This window comes from Bidens hawaiensis, unplaced genomic scaffold (assembly GCF_021521415.1).
Source record: "Bidens hawaiensis isolate Kalapana, Puna unplaced genomic scaffold, B.hawaiensis_p1.1 tig00024657_1, whole genome shotgun sequence".
Classification (NCBI taxonomy): Eukaryota; Viridiplantae; Streptophyta; class Magnoliopsida; order Asterales; family Asteraceae; genus Bidens; species Bidens hawaiensis.
Window position 1 is genome coordinate 52,544 of NW_027493904.1, and position 27,296 is coordinate 79,839.

The following is a 27,296-nucleotide window of genomic DNA, read 5'->3' on the forward strand; positions in this document are numbered from 1 at the left end:
GGATAAAGTCATTCGACAATACAAGATTGAAGATAAAATCTTTTCAATATCGTTTGATAACGCGTCCAACAATACGGCCGCGGTTGGCCATTTAAAATTAAAGTATAAACCTATCTGTGATGGAGCGTTTTTTCATAGCCGATGCATTGCACATATTATCAACTTGGCCGTGCAAGATGGGTTAAACGTGATCGAAACGCAAAGAAACAATTTTAAAAGAATGTTACGAGATGTTTTTAGCAACAATTCAACATTTTCAAGATACAAAAAATTTTGTGAAGAAGCTAACTGTCAATGGTTGGGGCCTAACTGGGATTGTCCAACAAGATGGAACTCGACTTGTGAAATGTTTGAGAAAGCCATCCAACAAAAACAATCGTTAATTGCGTTTCATCAAATTTTGTCAAATAGGGGTAAATGTGCACCGTACGATCCTAGAAACTGGTTATTGATTGAGATCGTTACGGAGGTTCTTCAAATTTTTAAATCTTGCACAAGTAGTTTATCCGGGGTTTACTATCCAACAAGCCCCATTGCTTTACCAAAAATTGCTGTCATGTGCACAAAGTTGAGTGACCTTCATTGTAGGGGTGCACCTTATTTTGATATGGGTGTAAAAATGAAAGAAAAATTTAAAAAATATTTTCAAGAACTACCCGCTGTTTTGACCTGTGCTGCTGCGTTAAACCCTTGCATCAATGTTGGTGGTGTTGAAGCTTTAATAGAAAAAATTTGTGATGAGCTAGGGTTAAACGACGATCAAAACCCCTATTATAGCCAAACTTTAAAGAATGATTTCAACACCACCTTGGCAAACATGTATGATGTTTACCTTACAAGATACGGGTCGTCTTCCCAAATTCATGACTCGTTAAGAGCTGTTGCCCAATCCCAATCCCAAACCGACCTTGAAATGGGGATGTACTACATGATTTGGGAAGACGCCGGTAAACGTCAAAGGGTAAACACCCCAAGCAGTGAACTTGGAAGGTATGGTGGTACCAACTTTGTGAAACACATGACTCCGGATGAATTTAGAAGTCTTGATTTGCTGGCTTGGTGGAGAGGTAAGGAGGATGAGTTTCCGATCCTCGCCGCCATGGCCAAAGATTTACTAACGGTCCAAGCTTCCACGGTAGCTTCGGAGTCTGCTTTTTCTGTTTCTGGCAGGGTTATATCGATTAGGAGGACTCGACTCACTCCACCAGCTGTAGAGATGTCGATTTGCTACAAGGATTACTTGGACTCTTTAGACAGGGCACAACATCAACGCTCACTCGAGGGAGAAATGGACTATGAGGCGGCCTTGTATGAAGACGAGGTCAATCAAGGACACACTCAACCAATGACCGATGAAGAAGCCGCGTACGACGATTACCTAAGGAATAGCTCGGGATCGGGTAGCGAAGAAAATGAGTAACAAACATCAACTTGTTAATGTAATCGTGTCTAAACATTCTTTAATGTTTGTATTTTTGAGTTACGAATATGCGATAACGATTTAATGTTTGTATTTTTAATGTAAAAGCTATAAATGAAAGTTATGTGTTTTTAATCTTCCAAGCAAAGAATGCTAACAACGAAACCCTAAACCCTAAAGCAAAAAAAAAAAAAAAAAAAAAAAAAAAAAAAAAAAAAAAAAAAAAACCGGTTAACCGGTTAGACCGGTTTTTAAAAACCGGTTATAAAAAAACCGGTTTAATAACCGGTTCTAACCGGTTTCTAAACCGGTCCAAACCGGTTTGGCCGGTTTGAGTTTTCAGCAATAATAACCGGTTAATAACCGGTCCGGTTATTAACCGAACCGGTTTTTTTCTGGATAAAAAAAACCGGTCCGGTTAAAAACCGAACCGGTTTTTTCAAAAAAACCGATTTGTGCACCTCTACCGTACACACATAACCCGATATTGGACGCTTAACACTAACAAAGCCAATACGCGTGAAATGAAGATTGAACACGTGTAATCGACATTGGAATGCACGTGACTGGCATAAACATGCATTACCGACACAGTGCGCGTAACGTATGCCGATTACTCGTGTGGGACGTAGGACGTTTAGTTGAGCGCTTACCAAAGTTGTGTTATGCGTGTTACGTGGTGTTTGGTATGCGTAACTGGTGGTTTAAATCAAGAAGCAAAGCTAAACTGTACAGTAATTTAAGAAAAAAAAATTCTTTTAAATAAACTCATTCCGACCCGACACCATTCTAACCCAAAACCTATTCTAACCAGACCTATTTCAATCTAAACCATCCGGACTTGACCCGAACCAAATTAGCCCTTTTTGTATCGACCCATTTCGTCTCTAACCCGTTCTGACCCATGACCCGAACCTGCATGATCCGACATGTTTCAGTCTAACCGACTATCACGTAACATGTTATTTCTGAAAACCTTAAAAAACTATAGCAATGCTATACTTAAATTAAAGGGAATAAAATACTCGTTTTTATGGTGTAATACTTTTTAAAAATATTAACGTGTTAAAAAGTTATGGCCGTTTAAATGTCGTTGGGGTAGTTGATTTAAAATAAGGGAATAATATGTAACTATTTCTTAAATTAACAAAACTTGAAAGTTGAAGGACCATATTGGTAAGTATTTTTGAACAAAATAAGATAATCAAATTACCCTTGAAATCTCAAAATTTTATGCAATGTGAATTGTATATTAAGCAATACCTTTTAAATTTTAAAAGGTCACTTGGATTTGCTTTATATATAGTATAGATTTGTAAAACCCACAAGATTTGTATGGATGCGGACAACCTTTGGTCGAAAATAAAACATGCAAAGATTATATTTTTTTTCCCTTATAGCTCATGCAAAACTTGTCTTGGCCCTTAACATTGCCATGTCACAATTCAAGTGGTTAAATAGGCCCATAAGGTTGTAACATGACATGTAAGAACAAGGGTGTGGTCAATACAACTGTCACATTTGTCTCCAGTGAAGCCATCATGCATGTTTCCATTTTTATTCCAAAGATTGCATGCATTCATATATCTTGTTGTGGAGCTGATATACTGTTTTTGTCATCTTGTTCTAGAATGACAAGGTCTGTAGTTTACAAAACATTGAAAAAAAATCGACTAGATAGCTTCATGAACACTTTTAGCATAAAACTAACTGAAAATATGTGTTTTTCAAATGTCGATTCAAGAGTTACCATCAAACTAAAGAATGAAAGATGTATATCTAGCTAGCGAAGGTGATGGAAATTGGTTTCCTATAAAAGAGGAGGTAAAAGCCAAAGGTGAATCATGGGGAATTATGACTGAGCAAACACTAAGAATAATAGACAAATCACTAACGGAGTATGAGGAAGAGATCCAGTGCATGCATGACCATTGAGTCTCGGTTACAAGGAAGCAGAGTATTTACCCAAGTATAAGTAACAAAATCTTAATTCTCGATTCAAAAAATCTCAAATACACACACAATCTCCTAAATAACCACCAGCCTAAATTCACAAAGCAAATCTCAAAGAATCACAAGAAAAGTGCAATAATCAATTTCAGATAAATATGAACTACAAAGATGCTAAAATGGTAAACTACACAGGCTACATTTTGCAGACAAACTTAACTTCATTTCAGAATCAGTTATTGGATCTTAACTGTCATGTATTATGCGAGCGTCTATATCATAATTGACTTTATTAAAACAGAAACATCTTAAAACTTCCAGTATCATGAACCATAACCGACTACTATCTGCTATATGAAATCCTGACAACCAATCTTCTTACTTTAGATAACTTTACAATGATCAGGTTTTATAAGAGACTCTATAGTATGCAACAACAATAGGACATAGAAGCAATAATCAAATATTTTTAGTATAACACCAGCTTATATACATCTATGCCCAATGGAAGAAAAAAAAAATGCAGCAATGCACAAGAACAGTTTTTATGGTTTAATATTTGTTCAAGCACTTGCAGACATGAAAGTTTTCAAGTCAATTAGGTGTTTAGGTGATCCAGCAAATAACAAGATTAATTGGGTAAACACTGTAAAGTTTTTGACATATGAAATCCAGACAAACAATCTTCTTACTTTAGATATCTTTACAAGAATCACCTATTAGCAGAGACCACATAGTATGCAGTAACAATAACAAGACATGAAAGCAATAATAAAGATGCTAAGAGAAAAAACAGTAATTTTTGCTCAATGCCAGGCCAAAATGTAGCAATGCACAGGAACAGTGATAGAACCCCGAAACTGAAACAAGAAATTATAGGATAGTTGACCCGATTCGAGATGGGCTAGTCTCCGGTTAGCCGATTCGAGATGGCAATTCTCCAAACACAAGGTTAATAAACCCTAATATTTTTATATCATAAAACATGCATGTTTGTAAACTAAAACAAGAACATATAAATAGACCTAATTGTAGTAATTATCGAAGCGGTTACTTAGACCATTCAACTTCCTTTAGCTCTTCATTATCCTTGGACCCTTCATCTCTCTTGGATCCGAACGGGTTCGTATCAAACAGTTAGTTAAAAGACTTATTCCAACATTTGCAGACATAAAAGTAATCAAGTCAATATGGTGTTAACCTTTGTTTTAAAAAGCACGCGGCACTCATTTTGATCACAAAATCCGATGTACCCATCGTGTATGTGATGCGCTCGTTATTGAAAAAAAAAAGTACTAAAAAATTAACTATAGATTATATTTAAAGTTGTTAACTTTGAAACACTAAAATATCTCATCATCTTTGTTCAAAAACTCAAACCCGTTCCCCAATCAATAGCTAAACTTGTTCAACCAGACATAAATTCTTGAAAAACTCAGACCCGTTACAATCATCGGTCTAACCTGGTCAAGCACTACTCAACCGTAGTGACACGATCTGATCATAAACAAGACGTTAACATGATCAAGCTCAGAGCACATAAAAAGCTTAAACAGTTACAAATTATAAAACCAAAACATATAAATCCAAACATTAACATCACATAGTCATACCTTATAAACACATCCTTAACCTTAAACATAGCAAACACCCGCATAAATTAACCGCATTACAGTAGATTTAAAGTTTCAAACAGTAACAATATACACATTTATTCCAGTTTCGCAGATAATATAAAAACAGATACCACTTATACCATTTATAAAACAGTTCCAGTTCCATTTACCCACGCGCTTTAAGTTCCGCAAGTCTCCTCGAGAGATCATCCTCGTCCACCTTCTCGGCAGTCTTAGTGCGTGCGCAGCCGGCTGTGGCAGGCCAACAGAAACCTCCAAGCCATAATCATCTGCCACCTGCCGCATCAAGCTATTAACCTCTCCCTCGGGAGTGGACAGGGACGTGCTCCCGGCCATGGAACTCTCGGCCTGCACCTCCATGTTGACAAACAGCCTCTCGAATTGGTCTCGGACATCTTCTGCAAATTGCCCGTGGCAAGGGTGGACTCGAGGGACTTGCTGATGGTGTTCATTTTGGCCTGGGTGTCGAGGCCAAGCGGAGGTAATTCATCTGCTCGTTGCGTTTGCGGATGGCGTTTTCTGCGTGCGCCGTCCATGTTGCCTTTCTCGATGGCTTTTTTTTCTCGTCTTTCTCGCATTTGCGGGCCTGGCGTTGGAGGCTTTTGGCGGTGAACTTCAGTTCCATGATCTGGTTCATCAGCTTCTCGGCTTGACCCATGATTTGGGGGTTTCGGTTTCAGCGTCTTTGTTAAGGAAAGGAAATGGAATAATGGGAATGGTAATTTGCATTATTAGTCAAGGAATAAAGGTTTATATCATTTTGATAATTAAACGATATAATACAATAATTTTTAAGTATCTTATCGTACAAAAATCTATATATTTACGAAATCTCAATACCTACCCAATTAATCATCGATTCATCGAAAAAAACAGATTTGGATAGTTAATCGATCGATTTTGTGCTTTTCTTCACGAAATCCGTTTTAAGCGTATTACGGATTCTTGAGCATTTTTTGTATTTTGGCTTTTGGGTGTTTTTTTTGCCAAGAACATTTTATATTTGCCTTCGCATATGTATTTGTAAGTTAAGAATTATTGTACGATAACCTAACTCATATCATTTTAGTCAAATATATAAGAAAAACAATGAACTAGTAAGTCATGGCTGGATACTATAGGCATCGAGACGAACTGAATATTCAATAAAACTAGTTATCACACATAAAAAATCTTTTGTTGTTGTGACGTACTGACACGAATTTGGTCGGTATTGTTTATGGCACCAAAACTAAACAAAAAAACTTGGGTATTCATTTTGGTACCAGAATTAAACCAAAAAAATAAATTTATCAAATTAACATATAAATATTTATAAGAACATTTATTCAGTCAATAAATTCATGCATTGGTAAAACCTGAGCGATACGACAGCGGGTCGACACGAAACTTTCATTAAGATGCTTTGTACACATCCTTGGAAACTCATATTCGGAAATGAGCGAGTTCATAGGTCCACCTGTATGTTTAAAAACATCAAAGAGAATGGTTAAAAAAAGAATACCAAAAGAGTGAACAACGTGATTCAAACCCGAGGAGAAGAGCATTCCAAATGTTTGATATCCTACATGGCTACACCTAATCACCAGAGCAATAGATCAGGTTTGTTGACTTTTGGCAATTATTTCATTTAAACGTTTGAGTAATATTTCAGAGAGATTTTGTGACAGTGACATTCTACTTTTTATCTTATATATAATATTAAAGAAGTGTTTGCAAGGAAGTTTGTTTATGTTTGTTTTTTTAATATATGAATGAACATGAACACTATGTTTCGTTTGTTCATTTACATTTGTTTATGCTCATTCATGTATGTTTGTTCATGTGTGTCCGAAACTATGTAATTTTATGGATTTTAAAAACAAATGACCATGTTAAGTGTTTCGGTCAAAAATTAACAACTAACTTTTGATCAAATTAGTGCGTGAGACTAGGTGCTTAATGGTAAAAAGATCGAACACAAAGATATGATTACGAGGGAAAAAACCCTTGATTATAATAGTCTTCGTTTCGGTCAAGAGTTTAAAACTAAATCCTTAGTCGAATTTGCTTCGGTTAAGGATTATGAACGTAACTTTTAGTCGAATTAACGCTTGATTATTATGATCTCCGGCACAAAAAACCCCCGGACGGTGAAAACTATCACCGTCAATATTATTAATAATGAAATCAGTGAATACAAAGTGTTGGAGCTGATAAGTGATCGTGAGCTAAGTGATACAATGAGTAATAGTAGCTAAATAGTGAGTTGTATGTGACCTATCGATATTATCAGCTCAGTATATAATAAGAGATTTACAACTGATATCCCGATTATTCCGGAAACCCTAGACTAAGTCTTCAGCAAGCCGTTACTGCCCACGTTTGTTTGTTGACGAAGTTCAAGCAGTATTCCGTTGTAATCCACGTTCTTATAAACATATTTAACAAGTGCTCTTATCTGCAAAACAGTTAAATAATATAGGACAATTGAATTAGTCAACGTACCTTCCTCAGAATAACAGCTTAAGTCAACATCCTCAAGTTATGCTCAATTCTAAGGATAAAAATCCGCACCCAACATTAAGTAAATAAGAACCCAACCCCTATCTACTTCCTGCTTCAACGCTCTCAATTATCTTTGTTTGCGTACGTAAACTACTCGTTTAGATTTTTAACGAACTAACACAAACAAACATGTTCACTTTTTAAATGAACAAAAATATTTGTTCGATGAACTGTTCGGTTAAAGTTATATGAACGAACATGGACATGCCCTTGTTCGCGTTCGTTCGGTTGGATACGACTAGATAAAAGATTAAGCGAGTTAGGACAGCAGATGCCCATGCTTTGATTCGAAAGCCCTAGCCAGTGATGAATCCCCAGGAAGAGAGGACAAGGGACGGAACTTTGTATCATTTTAGCGTGGGAAATGCTCATGTTCATAACAAGCCTAGTGGCATTTATAGGAATCCTTATAAGAGAATTACTATCGAGTCCAATTAAGCGAGTTAGGACCCGGCACGTTCTGGCCTTACCTATTATCGGCTCACCAGAGTTAGGACCCGGCACGTTCTGGCCTTACCTATTATCGGCTCACCCACGGAAATCTGTAGACTCAGCCACAGAGGAAAAAACTCTTTCATCCGCCACCGAGACCGAGCTCTGGCCAAATTGGTTAGGCCATACCCAACATTTCAGACTAAGTTTTAACACCAACAAACCCATAAACAAAAACAAAATAAGCAAAAGTTTACCACCATCATACTTAGTAACTCAATAATAGTTTGACAGACATTTTAAACCTGAGAACGATTACATCATCTTAGGTTACACCGTTCCTATACAAAAACCTCAACCCTTCACCGAACCATGGCCACACCAGTATTATACAAACGGGGGCCAGCGGTCCACAAACAAAATAACTTAATGACTTAAAATCCCAACTTTCTAATCCTACACGCCCACCACCCACGACCCGTATAAAAATTTTCATCGAGTGGGACCTTCATCATCCAAAGTAAGACCCAATACTGCATTTATCCTACCAAAAACAACACTCAATGGAACACAAGCTACATCGGGCCTTTTAAGCATCCCGCTTTCACTCGGTCTCTTGGAACCCGTCAATGAAGATAGCTTTCTGGTCTTCTTTTTAGATAAAGCCCCGTTTTTTCTAACTTTTTTGGAAGCTTCTGGAATCATCTCGACATCCCCGTTGACCCCACCTAACTCGCAGCTACTACTAGGACATTCGGAACTATTAAACGAAAGATCAAAAAAAGCATCGTTAACGACCTCGACTTCAACCGAATGGCCCGTTACTCGTTGGCCCGTAAGGTTACTCGCAAGAGATATGTATGGAATATGCCGAGGAAAATTGTCCGATTTAACCTTGATACTGATATCATAAAGGGAGCCCGCAGAACAACGCTGATGAATAAACATGAATTTTTGTGGAGCTGTTACCTCAACCGTGTCGTCGACTTCTCTCGACTCGTCATCTGGGGTCAAAAAACTCATGATGGGTTTTGTTTTGCCTTTATTTCTTGATTTTCTTTTACCTTTATGCTGCCATTTTGAACTACCATTGTTATCGATTATATGGCTTATGTCAGCACCTGAACTGATATAACCGGATTCTTGGAATTCATCAGGTACCACCGATACGGTTTCAACGAGGCTACTCTGTCCAGACTGAGGTTGGGTACCGACCAGGCCCGTTTCAGGTTCCAATGCAGGAGAAGAACCTGGTGATTAAAACATTTGGCATCAGAGCAACGAAACAAATTTATGTAATACAGAACAATTAGTAAATGATCAGGTAAACAAAATTACTTTATCCAAAGATTAAAAGCTAATTATAGCAACTTCAAGTCAGAATAAACGACCAATGTATTGTGTGGTTGGCAAACTCTGATTATCTAAGCAGCTTATGATAAACTGAGTATATAAGACTTCCCAACTTACTGTTCAATATATAATACTAAAACATAATTTATTCCAATCAACTATAATAAAACTTTTATCAACAAAGGCTTTTATAAATTATAACTCCAGCAATCATATTAACAATAAAGGTATAATGGTCATAATAACTTGGATTTTGTTGAAATGGTTATAATAAAATTTAAGTTCGAGTAATGGTTCAAGTCTTGAACAAATTGTTCAAGTGTCTCCGAGCGATAAAAATTTTAGGCGTGAGTTTTAGGCAAATAAATTGTTCTTCTTATCCAAATCTAATGACTTGACACCTAAATAAACAGATAATCAAAATCACTTAACCAAAAGCATTAGAAACTAATCTTACCCATTTAAATTATAATAAAAAAATGTATAGAAAGAACAATACCTGCGGTTTGCTTTTCTTCTTTAATAAAAGGAACATCAAACAACCTTTCGGAAGAATCATCAGTTTTTAGTAACTCAGAAACACTAGAGTTCTCATATTCTTTCTTCATGTTAGCGACATCAGCCATACTATCAGAAAAACTTCCTTTTACTTCATTATATTCCATTTCCCACATTTCAGCATCAGGAAAGCCCGACCCGTTAAGATCCGCGAGTCCTTCACACATAACGGGAATTGTTACCATCTCAGTTCTCTTCATAACTTTAGTCAGCTGACAACGACGGCTCTTCTTCTTTAAAAAATCATGAATGTGCACCACTCGGGTCTGCTTTTTCTTAAGTGGCGAAATTGCCCCTCCAACACCAAGGTCCTCTAATCCTCGCATGCGTTTGTTACTTCCTTCTGTTTCGTCATCTTCTGACTCATTTGGGATCTCCTGCCTCATACCCTCTGAAGAATCATCTGGTGAAGCGGCAGCAGGTGATAGTTCCTGTGGGGAAACTGAGATGAAATCCAGGCCACTCGACTTATCAGATACGTGTTCAAGATTATTATTATTCTTTGATAACTGGGAACTTTCAATCTCTAGAGCGTGAAGAATTGCATCCTCCCTACGTGCATATCTTGATGCTTTACCGCAGTTAATACTTGCAGTAAATTTTGCTCTTTCAATGCATTCATCATATTCACCACAGCGAAACGCTTTTACACGTTTAGACTTCTCAAGATTATACCAGTCCCTGCATTATATATACATACAAAAATTTGCTTGAACTTAGATAACTAAAACTTTAAGCATGTTTAAAAAACTATTATTGTTAGAAGATCCAATTTTTGTAATGAACCAAACTAGAAGAACATAAACCCTTGAATATGTTTCAGGGTACTTTTATACAACCCGGCCATTTGGCTCATTTCCCTTTAAGTTGACTATTGAATTCTAACCCGTTTGAAATATTAGATGTCTAGTAACAAGATGAAATTATAATCTAAGGATGCGATAACCAGACACCAGCCCTTTCTTACAGAGACCAACTCGTCGAGACCTATACGAGTCAAATAGAGATCATGTGCACAGTGCACGGAAATGGTACGGAAATATCAGACCTGCAGTTTGACCCGTCTATACGAGCCGTATAGACCCGGACAGATCGTATAGTACGAGATGCATAAAGTTCATCACTAAAGAACTATAACAGGCCCTATATGCCTCGTATAGTTCTTCGTACATAACCTATATGCCTCATATCTAGTATAAACCTATCTGACTCGTGTAGGTCTATACGACTCTAATATTCAACTCATATATTTTAACGGTCAACGATGCCTGCAAAAAAGTTGAATCTATACCAATCGTATAGAAGAGGTGTGGTGCCTAGTCTGCGGAAGCCATAATCTAATATGAAAAAATGTAGCTAACTTGACCCTTAAAGGTCAACGAAACCCTAGAAACTAATTATATAAAACACCCCTAAATAATTAGGTAGCAGGGATATAATATGTTAATCACAATAACTGAAACTTACACACTGGCATCCTCTCTCCCTAAGAGCTTAACCGGAGTACCCGTTCTTTTAGTCGACACCAAACGACCTTCCGGTACCTCATCGGCCCCCAGTATCCGAGCGGGCCACCACGACCCGTTTCTTCGACAAACCCAAACCAACCCACCGACTGCCGGGTCAATACTTTGACCATTTGGTTCACAAGAACTACCCATTCCCCAAATTCAATATCCAACCATACCAAAATTAAATAATTATCTTAAACAATCAATAAAACCCTAAATTCCGATTGACCCAATGGGTTTGTCCCAAAACCCTAAAAAACAAATTAATAATATTAAATTAAATTGAATATCCGGAATCCTGCATGCAAAGAGAAAACCCTTGAATTAGACAACAAACTCATGATAAATTGATGGACAAAACATAAAAAAAAATATATATTAAGATTTGGGATTTAAGAAATTATAAAAAAAATCTAATATTTAGAAGATTTATGTATGTGATTTTATGAATGGATAGATGAAACGAAGATTGTGATGGATGGATGTTGATTTGGAATGAGAAGAGAATGGATGTACATGTACATGTACCTTTATTTATGCCGAATACTGAAGAACAGAGTGCACTGTGTGTGTTTGTGAGTGAGAGATTGTTCGGTTTATTTTATTTTATTTGATGTTACATTTTGAGTTGGGTTCAAACCGGGTTCAAATCTTGAACGTACGGCGCACGTATTTTAATATCGTCAGTCCTAAACACATGAAATATTTGAGACGGGTATTTGAGGTTAGGATGTGTTTGCCAAAGAGCTTTTAAGAGTTTTAACTAAAGGCTTTTAAGAAAAAACTCATATTTATTAAAAAAATTTATTTGGTTAAAAAACACCTACAAGCTTTTAGTATTTCAAATTTTACAATTTTGGTACTTAAACTTTCATCACTTTTTGTTAATTTATATAATAATTTCATATTTAACCTTTATTCAAAACAAACTACCCCCATGACTTTTTAATAGTCATAACTTTTACAAACATCAATATTTCTTTTAACAAATTGCATCATAAAAATACGCATTTTATTCTCTTTAATTTGAGTATCATATTGTTATATTTCTTTAACTTTAAAAAATTAGCAAATTATGTGATTACTTATTAGGATCAGCAACAGTCGAGTCATGCAAGCCCATGTCATGTGTAAGACCAAATTAGGGTCGAAATGAGTCGATGCAACAAGGCCTAATTTAGTTCGGTTGATGTTGGTACAGTTTTGAGTCGAAAATGGTCAAGTCAGAATAGTTTTGGATTAGAACGGTGCACCGTGCGAGCACCCAACCAGTTTTATTAAAAGCTCCAGCTACTCTACCAAACACTTAAATAATTATAAAAAGCTACAGCTAACAGCTACCAGCTAGGTTTGTCAAACATACACATAATATTAGTTTCACACCCAGTAACCCAGTCTTGATTAGTTGCACACTCAGGCTCAACTTGGACTTTGGATCGTTTAAGCAATGCTTTAAAAACCGGTACATACGGGTCAGTTGAACCACTTGTACCGGATTTTCGTAAGGCAACTGATATTTAGAGCCCGATATTTTTGGGCGGTTTGCTAAAACATTGTATCACTGGTTTATTCAAAAATGTCGGTTTTAAATCCAAGAGATTTTTTAGACGAGCAAAATACGATAAACGATGATTCGTTAATCAACCATTTTTGTATCATACAAATCCAATGTTGATTTATTTACATCTTTTGTAATTGACTAACTTCGTATACAAAGTACAAACTTTCTATCTAACTCAGACCATTGTTCTTGTGTGATATTTGGTTCATGTGATGTTTATAAATGTACTTTTGGGTTATTTGTTGAGTTGAAATTCTATTTATATGAAATTACAAATTCAACCCGGTTGAACCTCCTGGTACATTTCAGTTCAACCGGTTGTACCAGTTTTGAACTGAATCTGTTACGAGTAGAATACTGAATTTAAAACATTGCGTTTAAGCATTGCACACGTGTACCTGAGCCAAGTTGAGTCTCGTTATTATTTTTCTCAGTATATTTTAAAATAGTTTAAAATGTATATAACTTATTTAACAAATGAATGCAAAAAACAACTTGTGACCTGAGCTCAAACTCCCGTAAATTAAAACGAGCTGAGCTCGAACTCCCGTAAATTAAAACGAGCTGAGCTCGGTTCAACTGCAACCCTAATATAAGGGTTGACATTTAAATATGAGTATTTTTGTAAATGAAAGATGTAGGGAAAATTGGAGGGATGTGGTGACATGATGTTAGAGTAGACATTGAATTAGGGATGAGCAAATTCGTACCGGTACCGAAATCGGCACCGTTTATGACCGTATCGTATCGATCATGCAAAAACCTGATTTTATCTACAAATAGGGTAAGTCAGGTATCGAATCCATAGGAGCATGTGATCAATATCATACGTTTGTTCATTCAATTAAATTATATTTAACGATTATAAAGAAACACTTATGAAGTTTTGTCGAGTGCTGATCACACAAGCATGTTTGTTTAAAAGCAGCTAACACTTAAACTAGTTTAAAAATTAACGAGAACAAAATCACACCTAGGGTTCAAGCATGCAACCAAACAGTAGTCTAATGCTATTTAACACATTAGTTATTGATAAACAAATGTGGTTAACTATTTAATCTATTCTTAGGCATCAACAATCACTAACACGCAACACTAGTTATCATAAGGTCCCTGCCAACATAACTCAGCTAAAGGAAATTGTATGCTTTATTTACCTAAACTAAACAGCAAACCCTACGAGACACATATCACAGCATTTGGCAAATTAATCGTTCTGGTCGAAATAAACCTAAACCGACTGAATGCTCAACAATACCAAATATCAATGCTCATAGATCATAAATCAATAAATACAATCATTCAGTTCTAATACATGGAAAAATACTGAAACGTTACAATACTCTACATCCTGGGAATGACTCGAAACGAACCAGCCACTCATGATCTCCGATTAGTATTCGCCTATTGATTCAGAATAATGAACTACGAACCACGAGGTTATTGGAAGTGATCCAAGGCTCCCGGAATCGCCCCTGTTTGTCCATCAGACGGATAGAAGTGAAGACAACTGATTATGGTTCGTAGAACAGAATATATATGTCAAAACCCGGGTTTTCACGTTTTTTATGTCGATCGCGTATCGCGATGACTATATACACATATGGCTGCGATACAAGACCAAAGATAACCTCATATTCAGATTCCTCTAGTCGAGAAACCCAAAATTCATATATTATGGGTCCCGTAACTCATTTTCTAGCCCAGGATATGCTCGTTTTACTTCTTGGTCGCTTTTTGTCAACCCATCTTGTTCAGTTTTAACATCGGCTTTTTGTTAATCATCGAAACTCTTCCCGAATCCTTCTATAACATCCATCTTCACTTTGTTATGCTTCCTATATCTCGGAGCTTGTTTAGTGATCGTCCTAATGGCTCCGGATTAACTCGTTAAGCATCGAACACCTGCAATTATAAAAGAGCTCAAGGTAATCGTGTTTGCCATATCCAAACTATTAAAATACATGAAATAACACACATATATACATGAATTATATATGACCACCAACCGTCGGTACCGAATCAGTTCAAAATTTTGAGTTTCGGGATTGATGGTTGGTTAATTTGTATATAATTAAGTTTGTTTATTTATTAGTTTTAAGTGTTTATTGTGAAAACTTCGATACTTCATGCGTGTTTATTGTATTTCATGTCATAGACGTTAAAGAAGTTATTTTGGACCCGTTGAGGCACAGGATTAAGACCCGGGACGTCCAGTATGCGAAAAGAAGAAAATATTAATTTACTGCTGATGATGAAGGCCCATCGCGATACGCGATGGGGAGGCCTGAAGACCCATCGCGTATTGCGATGGGATTAAATAATATATGTTAACCATGGTCCATTGCGATACGCGATCAACCACAGAAGACCCCATCACGTATCGCGATAGGTGACAAAGACGGGAAAATTAGGGTTTTTATGTTTTACATCCTATGTCGACCCTATCGTTCAATAACTGATATCAGGTAGTTTCCAGAGCTACAAGAGGGCGATTCCATCACTCCGAATCATACCGAGATCATTTCCATGTTCCATATCATCATAATTGAAGATTCCATGATGTCGATGCTCGGCTAAACCCTTCGAGTCATACCCGGGATGTAGAGTTTGTATCATTTTCAGTTTTCTCATGTATTAAAGAACAAATACTATGTAATTATCATTTGCTTAATCTATGAGTATTGATGTTTTGTATTATTGTGCATTCAATCGATTTAGATTTACGTTGATCAGAACGATTAGTTTGTCGGTTGCTATAATAATTGATCATATGACTGTTTTGACTAGTTGAATTCAATGAAGCATGAAATTGCCCTTAGTTGAGTCACACTGAAGGGATTATTTGATAACCAGTGCCGTGTGTTAGCGTTTGTTGGTGCCTAAGGTGTGACATTCGTCAAATTTGAGTCTTGATTTATATTCGTTTTGTAAACCTTCATATTATAAACCCGACTCAATACTTTTAAAACTTTATTTAATTATTGTATAATATTATTATATACCTCGACCATAATTATCGATGTTTGTCATATTATAGTGTCGTTAAGAAAACATAGAGGGTTTAAACTGATTTTTTTTCATAAACTCGTTATAAGCCTTGGAAACCTTTAAACTCATATTAAACATTTATTGAATCTTGGAGGGCCATTCTGTAAATATGTATGTTACATATAAAAAGAAAATACCCTAAACCTAAGCATATATACACAGCCGCCTCCCTCTTTCTCTTTCATTTTTCCGGCGCCGAATTCTGGCGGCCGGCGCATCTCTGGCGAGTCCCGACGCACCACCACCCTTTCTTCCTCCGGCCACCACCTCCAAAACACCACCACCCTTTCTTCCTCCGGCCACCACTGAACCTCAGGCCACCCATCTCCGACCCGCAGCCCCTTTCCCTCTTCTGTCACGTTTTTCCGGTGATCGGAAAGCCGGCCGCCGTACCCCCGGTTTCTCTATCTCTATCTCTCTCTATGCTCTCTCTCTCTCTCTCTCTCTCTCTCTCTCGCCGGCTCTCCTTCTCCGGATGTTTGTCTTCAAATCTCCGGCAGAATCGGCCTTGGCTCGGGTTTTCCCGGTGTAGAGTCACGAGCTTATGCACAATATAATAGGTAAATTAATTTGAGTGTCGGTGGTATTAATTTTTCATATATCGAATTTAAGAGTTAAATTCGTTAATAACCGGTTATATATATTTGGTTATATACTTTGAAACGAGTTGGTTTGGATATGGAGTTATTTTTGATTTGGGGAAAAGATGAACACACGGGAAATGGAGATGTTATTTTCTTATTGGTTTAAATTAACAATTGATATTTTGGTTCGGTTGGTTTGTACGTTAGTTAATAAACTAGAGGTCTCGGGTTCGCGTCTCATCCTAGACTGGTTTTGGTATTATCATTTTTTTATATACTTAACAAATAATGGTTACTATTAGTACTAATATTACTACTTAAGAATTATTATTAGTATTATTATGGTTAACTTACTATTATATATATTCATGATTAACATTGTTATTATTATTATTATTATTAAAGATCATATTACTATTATTTAGTAAAATCATATTTTTATCAATTATTATTAACAATAATATTATTATATTCATTTTACAAATACGTTTAGAAATGAAACCGACATCGAGCATGGTATCATTACTTACTATCAATATTACTTATTATTATTATTATTATTATTATTATTATCATCAACAACATTTTACTTAATACTAAGATCGTTATTCTTTAACTATTAATATTAGTATTATACTATAATAGTATTACTAATAATAATTATTGTTATTATTATTATCATCATTATCTTATACATATATATACACACACACACACACACACATATCTAACATATCTTTTTAGGATTATTATTATCATTACTATCATTATCATTAATAATATTATTATAAGCTATATTATCAATTCATTTTATGAAAACCAAACTCTTGATTTAAAACCCGTCTTGTTTCTATTTAATATTGGTTTAGTTATTTAAAAGCCCAAATAAAATAATATTATTTTATTTTAAATTACCAATTAAGTACGAGTCCCTAATCATTAACAAATTAACCGGTAATCCGATTTACAACCAAACCTCATCGTTCATTGTTTCCAATATAGTTCCATTATGGTTTCAAGTTCATTAATATATATTACATTATTTATTTTAGCTAATGTGTTTATCGTTTCAAGTCGGATCTGTTCGTTTACCGTTCGAGCTTCATTTATTTATCTATTTATTTCTCGGTTCATCAATCGATGTGAGTACTTTCATACCCCTTTTTTCGTCTTCCGTTTTGGGGTGACATTTCATACTTATCATACTAAATGCTTTATTCACTTGAATCTTTAAACCCACAAACGTGATTGTATACTTTACTTAAATAAATGCTCGATTTGGTGTTATATGCTTACATGCTTAAATGTTTATTGCTTTGGCGGGTAGCCACACTTGAATGCTAAACTTTGAATGCTAAGGCAGGTTGGCCTCACAAAATCCGATCTATTTGGTATCCCCTTATAGACGGTATCGCAATCCGAATCGAAATCCCGAGTCCATTTGGTATTCTCTTATGGAGGGTGTCGTTAATGTATTCTTATTAACGATAACTATTTAGCATGAGGCGGGTAGCCTCATGGACACTATGATCCGAGTATACTTGGTTGTTACCAATTAGAAAGGGTCCGAACTATTTATCTTTTGCATATCTAAATTGTTGCTATTATTTATTGTTTTGTATACAAGTTTTGTGGCTTTTTATTACTATATACTTATATGCTCAAACTTATGAATTGCTCACCAACCTTTGTGTTGACAAACTTTATTTTATGAAATGTTACAGGTTTGACTTTTGTTGACTCGAGGACTTGATGAAAACGTTACCAAGACCATTAGGATATTAGTAAAACGAACAATATAATTGTTACTTGTATTCAAATTGTTTGTGTGAACGAGATGTGTTGATTATTGATTTATGAAATAAATGAGCTGATTAAATATTGTCACTTTAAATAGTGTCTTGTGTATTTGGGCAATCGGTTGCACCCCGGCATGTTCCGCCGCCTTTGGTCGGGGTGTGACATAAGGTTTAGCTTGTGTGAATTTGTGACATTGTTTAATCAGTATTAAAACTCACTCTTATTTGCTTGAATTTGTGACATTGTTTAATTAGTATTAAAACTTACTCTTATTTGCTTGTGTGATCAGCACTACCCATTCATTACTTCATAATATTATAAATTAGTTACATGATTACATTGACCACATACTCCTTGTGTTCGACACCCTACTTACCCTAGCTTGCGTAGGTGATTAGGAACTTGATTTAATTGTTTTTGACTAGATAGCGACAGTCTAGCATAAAATGGCGTTGTTGCCGGGGAGTTAGTGCGCTTAGTGTTTTTCGTGTTATTTGAATTTTGTGTTCATTTTAGTTTTAAGTTTAGTTTTTAGTTTAAATTTAGTTTTTCCATTTTACGTGGGGTGTGTTGTTTGTGCAGGTAACAGGTTTATGCACACCCGCCACTCGGGCAGACAGTCACCGCTTATCTTCGAGCCAGAAACTAAGAGACTAGCTCGGCAGAACCAAGCTCAGAACATAACATTAAATATGGAAGGTCAACACCAAAACCCAAAACCAAAACCATAATCCATAATCCATAATGAAAACCAGAACCAAGACTCAAACCCACTCCCAGAAAATAACATTTTTAACCCAAACTTACAACCCGAAAAGTTGGAGTAAAATTCCCGGTATTCAGGTTAACAGAGGAGGTTTGGTGAATCCCGGGGGCCGAAGGAGAAATTTTGTAGCCCCACTTCAGGGTGTTAACAGTCGGTTCAGACCGGCTATTTCAGATGGAGCGTCCCCGATTGTCCCACATGTGCGAGTTCTGGGACAACAGACTTTTAAGTCCCGGCCATATTACAGTAATATCGTGCCACATTTCCACGGGATGGCTTCCGAGGATCCGTATTCTCATTTTTCCGATTTTCGGCTATTTTCGGGTCGATTGGTGACGGTACGTTTGACCTAGACGAGGTTCGGTTGCGGTAAGTCTAGTTTTCACTAAAAGACAAAGCAAAACACTGGTTTAACTCGCTACCGTTGCACAGTATTGCTAAGCGGTTGAGATGCAGCAGGTTTTCCTCAATGAATATTACTCACAGTAGAAGACAAACGTGGCCTGGATGGAAATTCACCACTTTTTACAGTTATCTAGTGGACTGTTTCACGAGGCCTTCACCAGATTCAAAGAGATGATAAGGAAATGGCCACACCACCAGATTGAATTATGGGAATTGGTGAAGTGTTTTGTTGACGGGTTGACTTACGAGGATAGAAAATACTTGAAAGCCTCGTGTAATGGTCAATTGTTGAACCAGCCTTAGGAAGTTGACTGGGATTTTCTGGAGTTTATGTGTGAAGATTCTAAAGTAGAGGCAGAAGCAGGAATACGAAGACACCAGACCTCTTCCAGATCAGTAAAGTTAGTCACGAGTGAATATGAAAGGATAGCTGAATTGGAACGTGAACTGGCCGGGTACAGAAAGAGGTTGGTAAAGTTGGAGTAAAATTCCCGGTATGTGAGGAATGTGGTGAGCTCGGGCATAAGTCATAAAATTGCCCCGAGTTTTATGATGATGAGGAGGACGAGTCCGAGGAGGTTAACTATGCTTACATGTATTCCAAGGGCCAAGGCTTAATTCAAACACTTATCACATGGGCTTGAGGAATCACCCGAACTTTCGATACCATCTACTCAGTTAAACCCGAACTTTCAAGGATCGAACTAGAACAGATCGCAGGGGGAAAATACCGCCAAGGCAGTTATCAGCAGCATGGTTCATATAATCCGAATCAGGGTTATAACAGAGACGGTAACCGGGGTGGAAATTCATCGGGTAGTTAGGACCAGCAGAAAGGGTCCTCGGGAAATGCAGATGAGTCGGTTCACTCAAAGTTGGATACGTTGCTTAAGATTTTGACAGATAATCTGGCTGAAACAAAGAAACAGTTCGAGTTACGGAACAAATCACCGGAGGCAATGTCAAAGCAGATTGGTCAGCTTGCAGCAGATATGGCAAAACTGCAGAAGAGTGCAGGCCAACTCCTGAGTGATACCACGGTCAACCCAAACCACTACAGCTCGAGTTCGAAGAAGCACGTTAACCAGGTAAGTATTTTAAGAAATGGAAAAAAGTATGATAATAAAGTTGGGGTTCCACCACCATTGGTTGAGGGGTGGTGGAAGAAATTGATGAAAATCTCGTCAGTGATGACAAGCCGGAACTGGTTAATCTAAATGAATCGAATAAAAATGAAAATAATATTACTAAACCGGTCCCGAGAGATGACACCAACAACCCTAAGGACAAGGGGAAGGTGAAAACAGTCCCCTATCTCGATGCTTTGTTGTCACCATCTAAGGAGAAGATGGCATCCAAAAGGGGCCCACAACAAGAAGAAATGTGGGAAACGTTTAAACAAGTTAAAATTAATATTCCCTTTCTAGATGCCATAAAACAGATTCCAGCCTACGCGAAGTACTTGAAAGAATTGTGCACACAAAATAGGAGTCATAAGATTCCCAAACAGATTGATTTTACCGACAATGTGAGTGCAATCCTTTCGGGTGCTCTTCCACCCAAGTTACAAGATCCGGGAACTCCCATTATAACCATTTAAGTGGGTGATTTTATAATGACACAGACGCTTCTAGACCTTGGAGCTAGCATCAGTATTCTCCCAGGAAGTCTATACGATCAGTATGACTTCGGTCCGCTTCGGGCAGCCGCCACTACGGTTGTTTTAGCTGACCAAACACCGAAACTTCCTTGGGGGATACTGACTTATGTTATCGTCAAGGTGGAAGATTTTTACTTTCCAGTTGACTTTTTGGTCCTCGATTATGTTTCGGGAGAAAGGACCAAACAGCCCACGGTTATCCTCGGTAAGCCGTTTTTGGCCACCGCAAATGCCAACATTAATTGTAGAAATGGTACTGTTGACATGGAATTTGGAAAATGTAAGTTGAGTATTATTGTTTTCACACATGAAATAATTCTCCTTTCAATGACGAGTGCGTCATGGCTGATTTCATTGACGAGTGCATCCCGCTATACGACATTGTCGTCATGAAAGATGGCACAACGAAGACGTGTTTTTTGTTTGACAGGTTACAGGTGAAAACAGACAAGTTTCTAGAAGAGGAAGAGAGACAGCTGGAGGTTGCAGCTTTGCGATGAGACCGTCCACCATGGTCTGTTCAGGTGGAATCACTTCCCGTGAAAATAGATACCGGGCTGTAGGTTCCCAGCCGGATCTACACGGAATATCTCGTTCTACGTAGGTGCGGAATCCCTACGTAAGACGTTACGAGCGTAGAAGATGATACACGTTAACACGATCAAACACACGTTACAATAAACAAAGACACGTTGTATTGCAATTTGAAACACGTGATATCAAATCACCGATTACACAACTCGTAAACTCGTTACAACTCGATTCTCTACTCGTCTCATTGATTCTGCCGTAACCTAGCAGTTTATAAAGCACAACAACTTCGCCTAGCATGTTTAGGCGAAGTTGTCCTTAACTTCGCTTGTTCCACAAGTTCGCCTATATCAGCAAACTTGTGAGAACTTCGCTTACATCCAAAACACAAATCCAACTAACTCGATTACAGACACTATATACTGAACTACTGACATCATGCACCAGCAGACTCCCCCTTGGCAGTAGCTTCATATCTCTATCTTCAAGCACGTGTCTTGTAATCTTCAACAATCTTGTATCTTTCATCTTCAAGCATGAACTCCTTCTCGTACACAAACTGATACAACTCTTTGATATTTCTTCGCTTCTTCTTTCCAAGTAGGAATATAAAATATCTTTTTCTCGTTCAGCACCTGCATATCAGCTTGAGACAAATTCACCAAGTGCATCGGATCATACATTCTCAGCAGCTCTTGTTCATCTTCATCCTCCATTACTGCTTCAGCTGTTTCACAATCAACATACCACCACTTCAAATCTTTGAGCATATCCTTGGGCATTTGTTTCATCGGTACTTCTTTTAGACACCGGATCGGCTTATACTTCATGATCATCCAAGGCTTCCCATCTGCTCTCATTCCTCTATTTTTATCTTCAACAAGCTTTCCTTTCTGTGGTTTCAACAGCTCGAACTTCTTCTCCTTTATACTTTCCTTCCATACTATCTTCCCAATGACCCTAGCCATGTTATCATCACTCCTGTTTATCAACCCCAATCTGGCTAAGTCCTTCACTTCACATTCAGGTAACGTATTCAACGATCTCAACAGCCTCTTGAAATACTGAACCCCATCATACCTTTTAATCACAAAGAGCCTCAACTGCTCATCATATAACCAGCATATAATCCCATTTTTCGATTCAGCATAACCTCTAATGTTGTAACTTTTCTTGAACATAGTAGGGACCGCCGGTTTCTTCGTTTTTACGAACCACTGAGCGTAGCCTTCTTTCCATCTTGGCTGCTCTTCCCATTCTGTCTCATCGCTTCCCATATCTTGACTCATATCTGCCTTATCAACTTCCGGAATCTCAAGCTCAACATTCTCCTCTACAATCTCTCCCTCTTCAATCTCATTATCAATAACAATCTTTGCCCCAATCTTCTCTATCTCATCAACCGGTAACACATCCTCATCACCTATAACATCATCTAACTCCTCTTCAGCATCCACGACCACCACATCATCACCCGAGCCGCCAACTGCACTCGTTGACTCCCCCTGAGATGTGGAAGTCCCAAGAGCTTGTTCAGTTCTTGGCAACTCTCCACCTGCACCTTTCGATGCATTGGGATCATCGTCTTGATCATTACGCTTCTTAGTCCTCAGCTCATCACCCTTACAGCTCGTCTCCCCCTGAGATGCCAAGAACTGTTTCAAAGCATCAATTATTTTTCCATGTTCGATCAGCAGGGACGACTGTATCTGATTCTCTGCAACGAGGCGCTGAATAGCATGGGTCTGGATAAGATTTACCCTTGATTGTTCTGCCACGACCCTTTCTAGCGCTGCTATTCTCTCCGAATCGGATAAGGTTGCATCGAAATCAAACCTTAGATGTGATATATCTTGAGTGTACTGAGGAGGGATTTCCAATGTAACCGGGACCTCAAAAGTAGGCGTAAACGTAACCGCAGGTGGTATCGTAACTGACAACCCTGCAGTAGCTACAACTGTCGACTCAATAAATCTTGCGACGACCTCCGTTGGAGTAAGAGTTGGAGGTGGCAAAGATACAATCTCCGGAGCCGAAAGCTGGAATGAAGTGGGTGGCAGGCCGAATGAAGATGAAGTAGCCACCACGGGAACGTCCGTGACGCGTGACGCTTGTTCCTGTAACAGGCAATGATGTAGGGACTATAGTCATATCGGACAGTGCGGGTGGAGTGAAACGTACCACCCTTGAGCTCTCACCTGCTCCTGAACCTGCACCTGTCCTTTCCCTTCTCGATCGACGGACCAACTGATGTACTTCTTCCTCAAAGTCCGAATCACTGTCATCATCGTCTCTCTTTCTCTTCCTTTGAACCCTTTCTTGTGTTACAAAAATCCGTCTCGCTTCAGCCACATTCAAACTCGGGCTACCAAGACCTGTACATTTTCTTCAGGATCAACACGCTCCATATCAAAAAATCCTTGACCTCCAAACGCTTCATCAAGGTCTACATTTTCCTCCGGTGACACAACAGGAGCAGCAGGTATAGCTTGTTGTACCTCAGGTGGTTGAGGTGCTCCAGCCTGTTGTGGTTGAGGATCCCGAAACTCGTCCCCACGAGCTGGAACATACTCTGAATTGATCAAGTACCCAAATAATGGAGTATGTCGAGGACGGAGCTCAGGTTTGCTTCTTGCACTCGATGATATACACTGAGCGAAGATCCTTTTACTTACACTTTCCACGTATCTAATTGGTCGGCGCTGAGGTAACGTGGGAGCAACATGATTCAAGATCATTTGTAGGAATCTTGGATACATATGAAATCTCTCACGCGCCACCGCTCTTCTCTGACGATCTATCTCGTAAAATACCATCTGACTAAAGCTGTAACGCTTATTGTAAGTCAGTGCAGTCATTGCCGACTGCATGGTCGCGCCCATTCCATCTGTACCAGCCTTTCTCCCCGACATACACACAATCATCACGTGCATGAGAAAGCGCCACTGGTCTAGCAAGAACCCCTTGCGTCTCTGAGTATCCCCCAAAGGACCAGAATATCCCATCCTCAGAAACGCACCATCTCGGAATGGAGCCACAAAGTCGGTAGGATCGTCTCTTGTTTCATTTCCAAACTGTAACGCCACCCTGATCTGTTCAGACGAGAACTGTACTATCTGATTATTGACCGTTGCACGCATAACCGGGGGCTCGACTCGACAGTCATATTCCACTGTCTGCCAGAAATCTTTAATGTTTGGCAAAGATATCGGCAGTGTTGTGGTAATCGCGTGGAATATACGCGAGCGAAGTAGAAACATGATGATCTCGCGGAAATCATCAACACCGCTCGCATCCGGGTCCAATGTGATGCACATGTTATGCCCCGGGAAAAACTTTCGGTTGTTGTCTCCACCTTCATCACCACCTGCACCACCTGCTCTAGCTACAGCTGCCATTTCTGCAACAAAAAACAGACTAAGTTAGAGAAACGTCGAGGCAAATCACAAGTTCGCCTGTTACCATGAGCGAAGTTATGATTTATTTTGTATAAGCGAAGTTAGAGGTGGGGCGAAGTTAGGAACAACTTCGCCTCAACTTGAACTTAGCCTGATCATTGTTAAGTAAAAAGGGCCAGGCGAAGTTAATGATAACTTCGCCTAACGACAACTTCGCCTCATATACTGTTACATAATTAATTATCAGGCGAAGTTAAACCTCAGGCGAAGTTAAGGATAACTTCGCCTAAACTGTAAGTTCGCCTGAATATGAATCGGCAACAGTTAGACGTTCAATACGACGTGAAGTTGGTGAATTTGGAGATTGAGGATCTCGTAAAACATGTTTTTAAGACGATCTAGACGATCAAGTTGATTACGACCACGTCATTACAGGTTTGAAAATCGGGTATTGAGGTTTCGACTAAACGGGGTCGCGAATCGGGTCGAAACGACCTTGATTAACATCAATGACAGTGATTATACGATTAAATCGACACTACACACCTATAACTCGGATTAGAAACTGAGAATGAAAACACAGATTGATCGAGATATCTTCGCTTAGGGTTACTGGGATATAAGTTCGCTTGGTTTGAAAATAATGAAAAGCTTTGACCAAGAATTTCTTTATATAGGGTCAGAGATTATACAGGCGAAGTTATGGATAACTTCGTCTATTGCAGGCGAAGTTATGGATAACTTCGCTGATATGAAAATTTTCACAACAAACCCCTATAATTTGAACAATTTGCAATTAAGTTTTAAAACATCCTTTAAAGCGTTAAATGATACGATCAAGACCAAGTAACCAGGTATTAAATCATACAACTACATAAGTAGGATAAAACTTTAAAAATAAAGTACATGGGATCAAATTTCAGTCTCGATAGGGACTACCATGTTTTAGAAAAGATCCGAACAGGAATCATTCTAATTACGTGACTGTCAGACAGATCCATGTTCAACTGTATTATGACATAAAGAAACAGGTTGTAAGCAGGTAAATAACTTAGAATGGTTTTTATTACTTCTGTGATACGGGTTAGGTTCAATTAAGCTCAAAATTTAAATGGGCAACACCTCAGAGATTATGATGCCTCCTATCTATTCTCAAAGCGTATTTGGCTTTCCCCAAGTCACCCCGAGTTGACCTCGACCCGTAGTGTCTGATTAAATAGTAAATACTCTTCGATCTTTAGACTCTTCTTCCCGTTCTCTTTCTTACATCTTGATTGAGAAGTATTAACATTATGAACTCTAAAATGTCTCAATAACACACACATTTTTTTATTTTATTTTTTTTTTATTTTTATTTTTTTTAAGTATTTACACAACTTCAGAGTAGTAAACAACTGCAAGTCCCGAATCTGGATCACTGCAGTTTCTTGACACGCTATCTTCACGGGAATCAGAACACTCATGGGCTCGTGTATGACTAGGTAATCGCTTTTCTGCCTATCATTCGGAAAGATATATGCGGAGACATACACAACTCTTAAGGAGTTTCCACGTAAAATTGAGGAGATTTAGTTAGTATCACTTCTACTTTTACGCACCATAAAAGGCTACCATGACATACAATGACTGTTCTAAAGTCTTTTAGGTCTAATAACTTCACTAGTTAAGCACACAGAATCAGTTTATCTATCACTTTCCAAGGGTGGATCAATTTTCTGTTAAACATAGTAAAGGAACTTCTTACGAAGTAGTAGACTTGAAAAATAATTTCATCTCCCAAAAAAAATTTTAACTTCTATCGCCCCGATCAAGTCGAAGTCTTCATGTAAACGGCTATCCTGAAGATCCAATGGATCAGCTGGACCGACCACATACAAGTATGTGTCCTTCTAACTAAGTATGAACGACTAATTTTTAGCGAAAGAATTAAAAACACATCATAAACCGCCCCGGTCACTTTCAGTCATCTGGTTAATGGCTATCCTTATATTCTACAAGTAGAAATGAGGACCAAACATATCCGAAGATATGTCCTTCAAACTGAGTCAACCGACATAATTCTAAGCGATAGTGACGTTTTTTTTTAAACAAAGACAAGAAAACACGGTTACTCGGGATTGATCATCCCATTC

The 27,296-nt window shown here is 38.0% G+C and overlaps 1 protein-coding gene and 1 pseudogene across 1 annotated transcript; both read right to left on the reverse strand.

The window, feature by feature from the left end:
• Window positions 1–4,995: 4,995 nt before the first annotated feature.
• LOC143569822 (ESCRT-related protein CHMP1B pseudogene) lies at window positions 4,996–5,665 on the reverse strand (annotated as a pseudogene).
• Window positions 5,666–8,249: 2,584 nt separating this feature from the next.
• Window positions 8,250–11,653, reverse strand: LOC143569823 (uncharacterized protein At1g51745-like). Its single transcript, XM_077055640.1, has 3 exons — window positions 11,365–11,653; window positions 9,839–10,578; window positions 8,250–9,236 (listed from the first exon to the last, which is right to left on the reverse strand). The coding sequence occupies exons 1-3, from the start codon at window positions 11,556–11,558 to the stop codon at window positions 8,479–8,481; spliced, it is 1,692 nt and encodes a 563-aa protein (XP_076911755.1). The 5' UTR covers window positions 11,559–11,653; the 3' UTR covers window positions 8,250–8,478.
• Between the last annotated feature and the right edge of the window lie 15,643 nt (window positions 11,654–27,296).

What these genes read in the sequence shown, in the direction of transcription:
- LOC143569823 (XM_077055640.1), bottom strand. Translation starts at nt 11,558, where the DNA reads ATGGGTAGTTCTTGTGAACCAAATGGTCAAAGTATTGACCCGGCAGTC. An exon ending in GGGAGAGAGGATGCCAGTGT is followed by an intron (nt 10,579 to 11,364) that starts GTAAGTTTCAGT and finishes TATATAATGCAG; the next exon opens with GGACTGGTATAATCTTGAGA. An exon ending in AGAAGAAAAGCAAACCGCAG is followed by an intron (nt 9,237 to 9,838) that starts GTATTGTTCTTT and finishes TTTAATCACCAG; the next exon opens with GTTCTTCTCCTGCATTGGAA.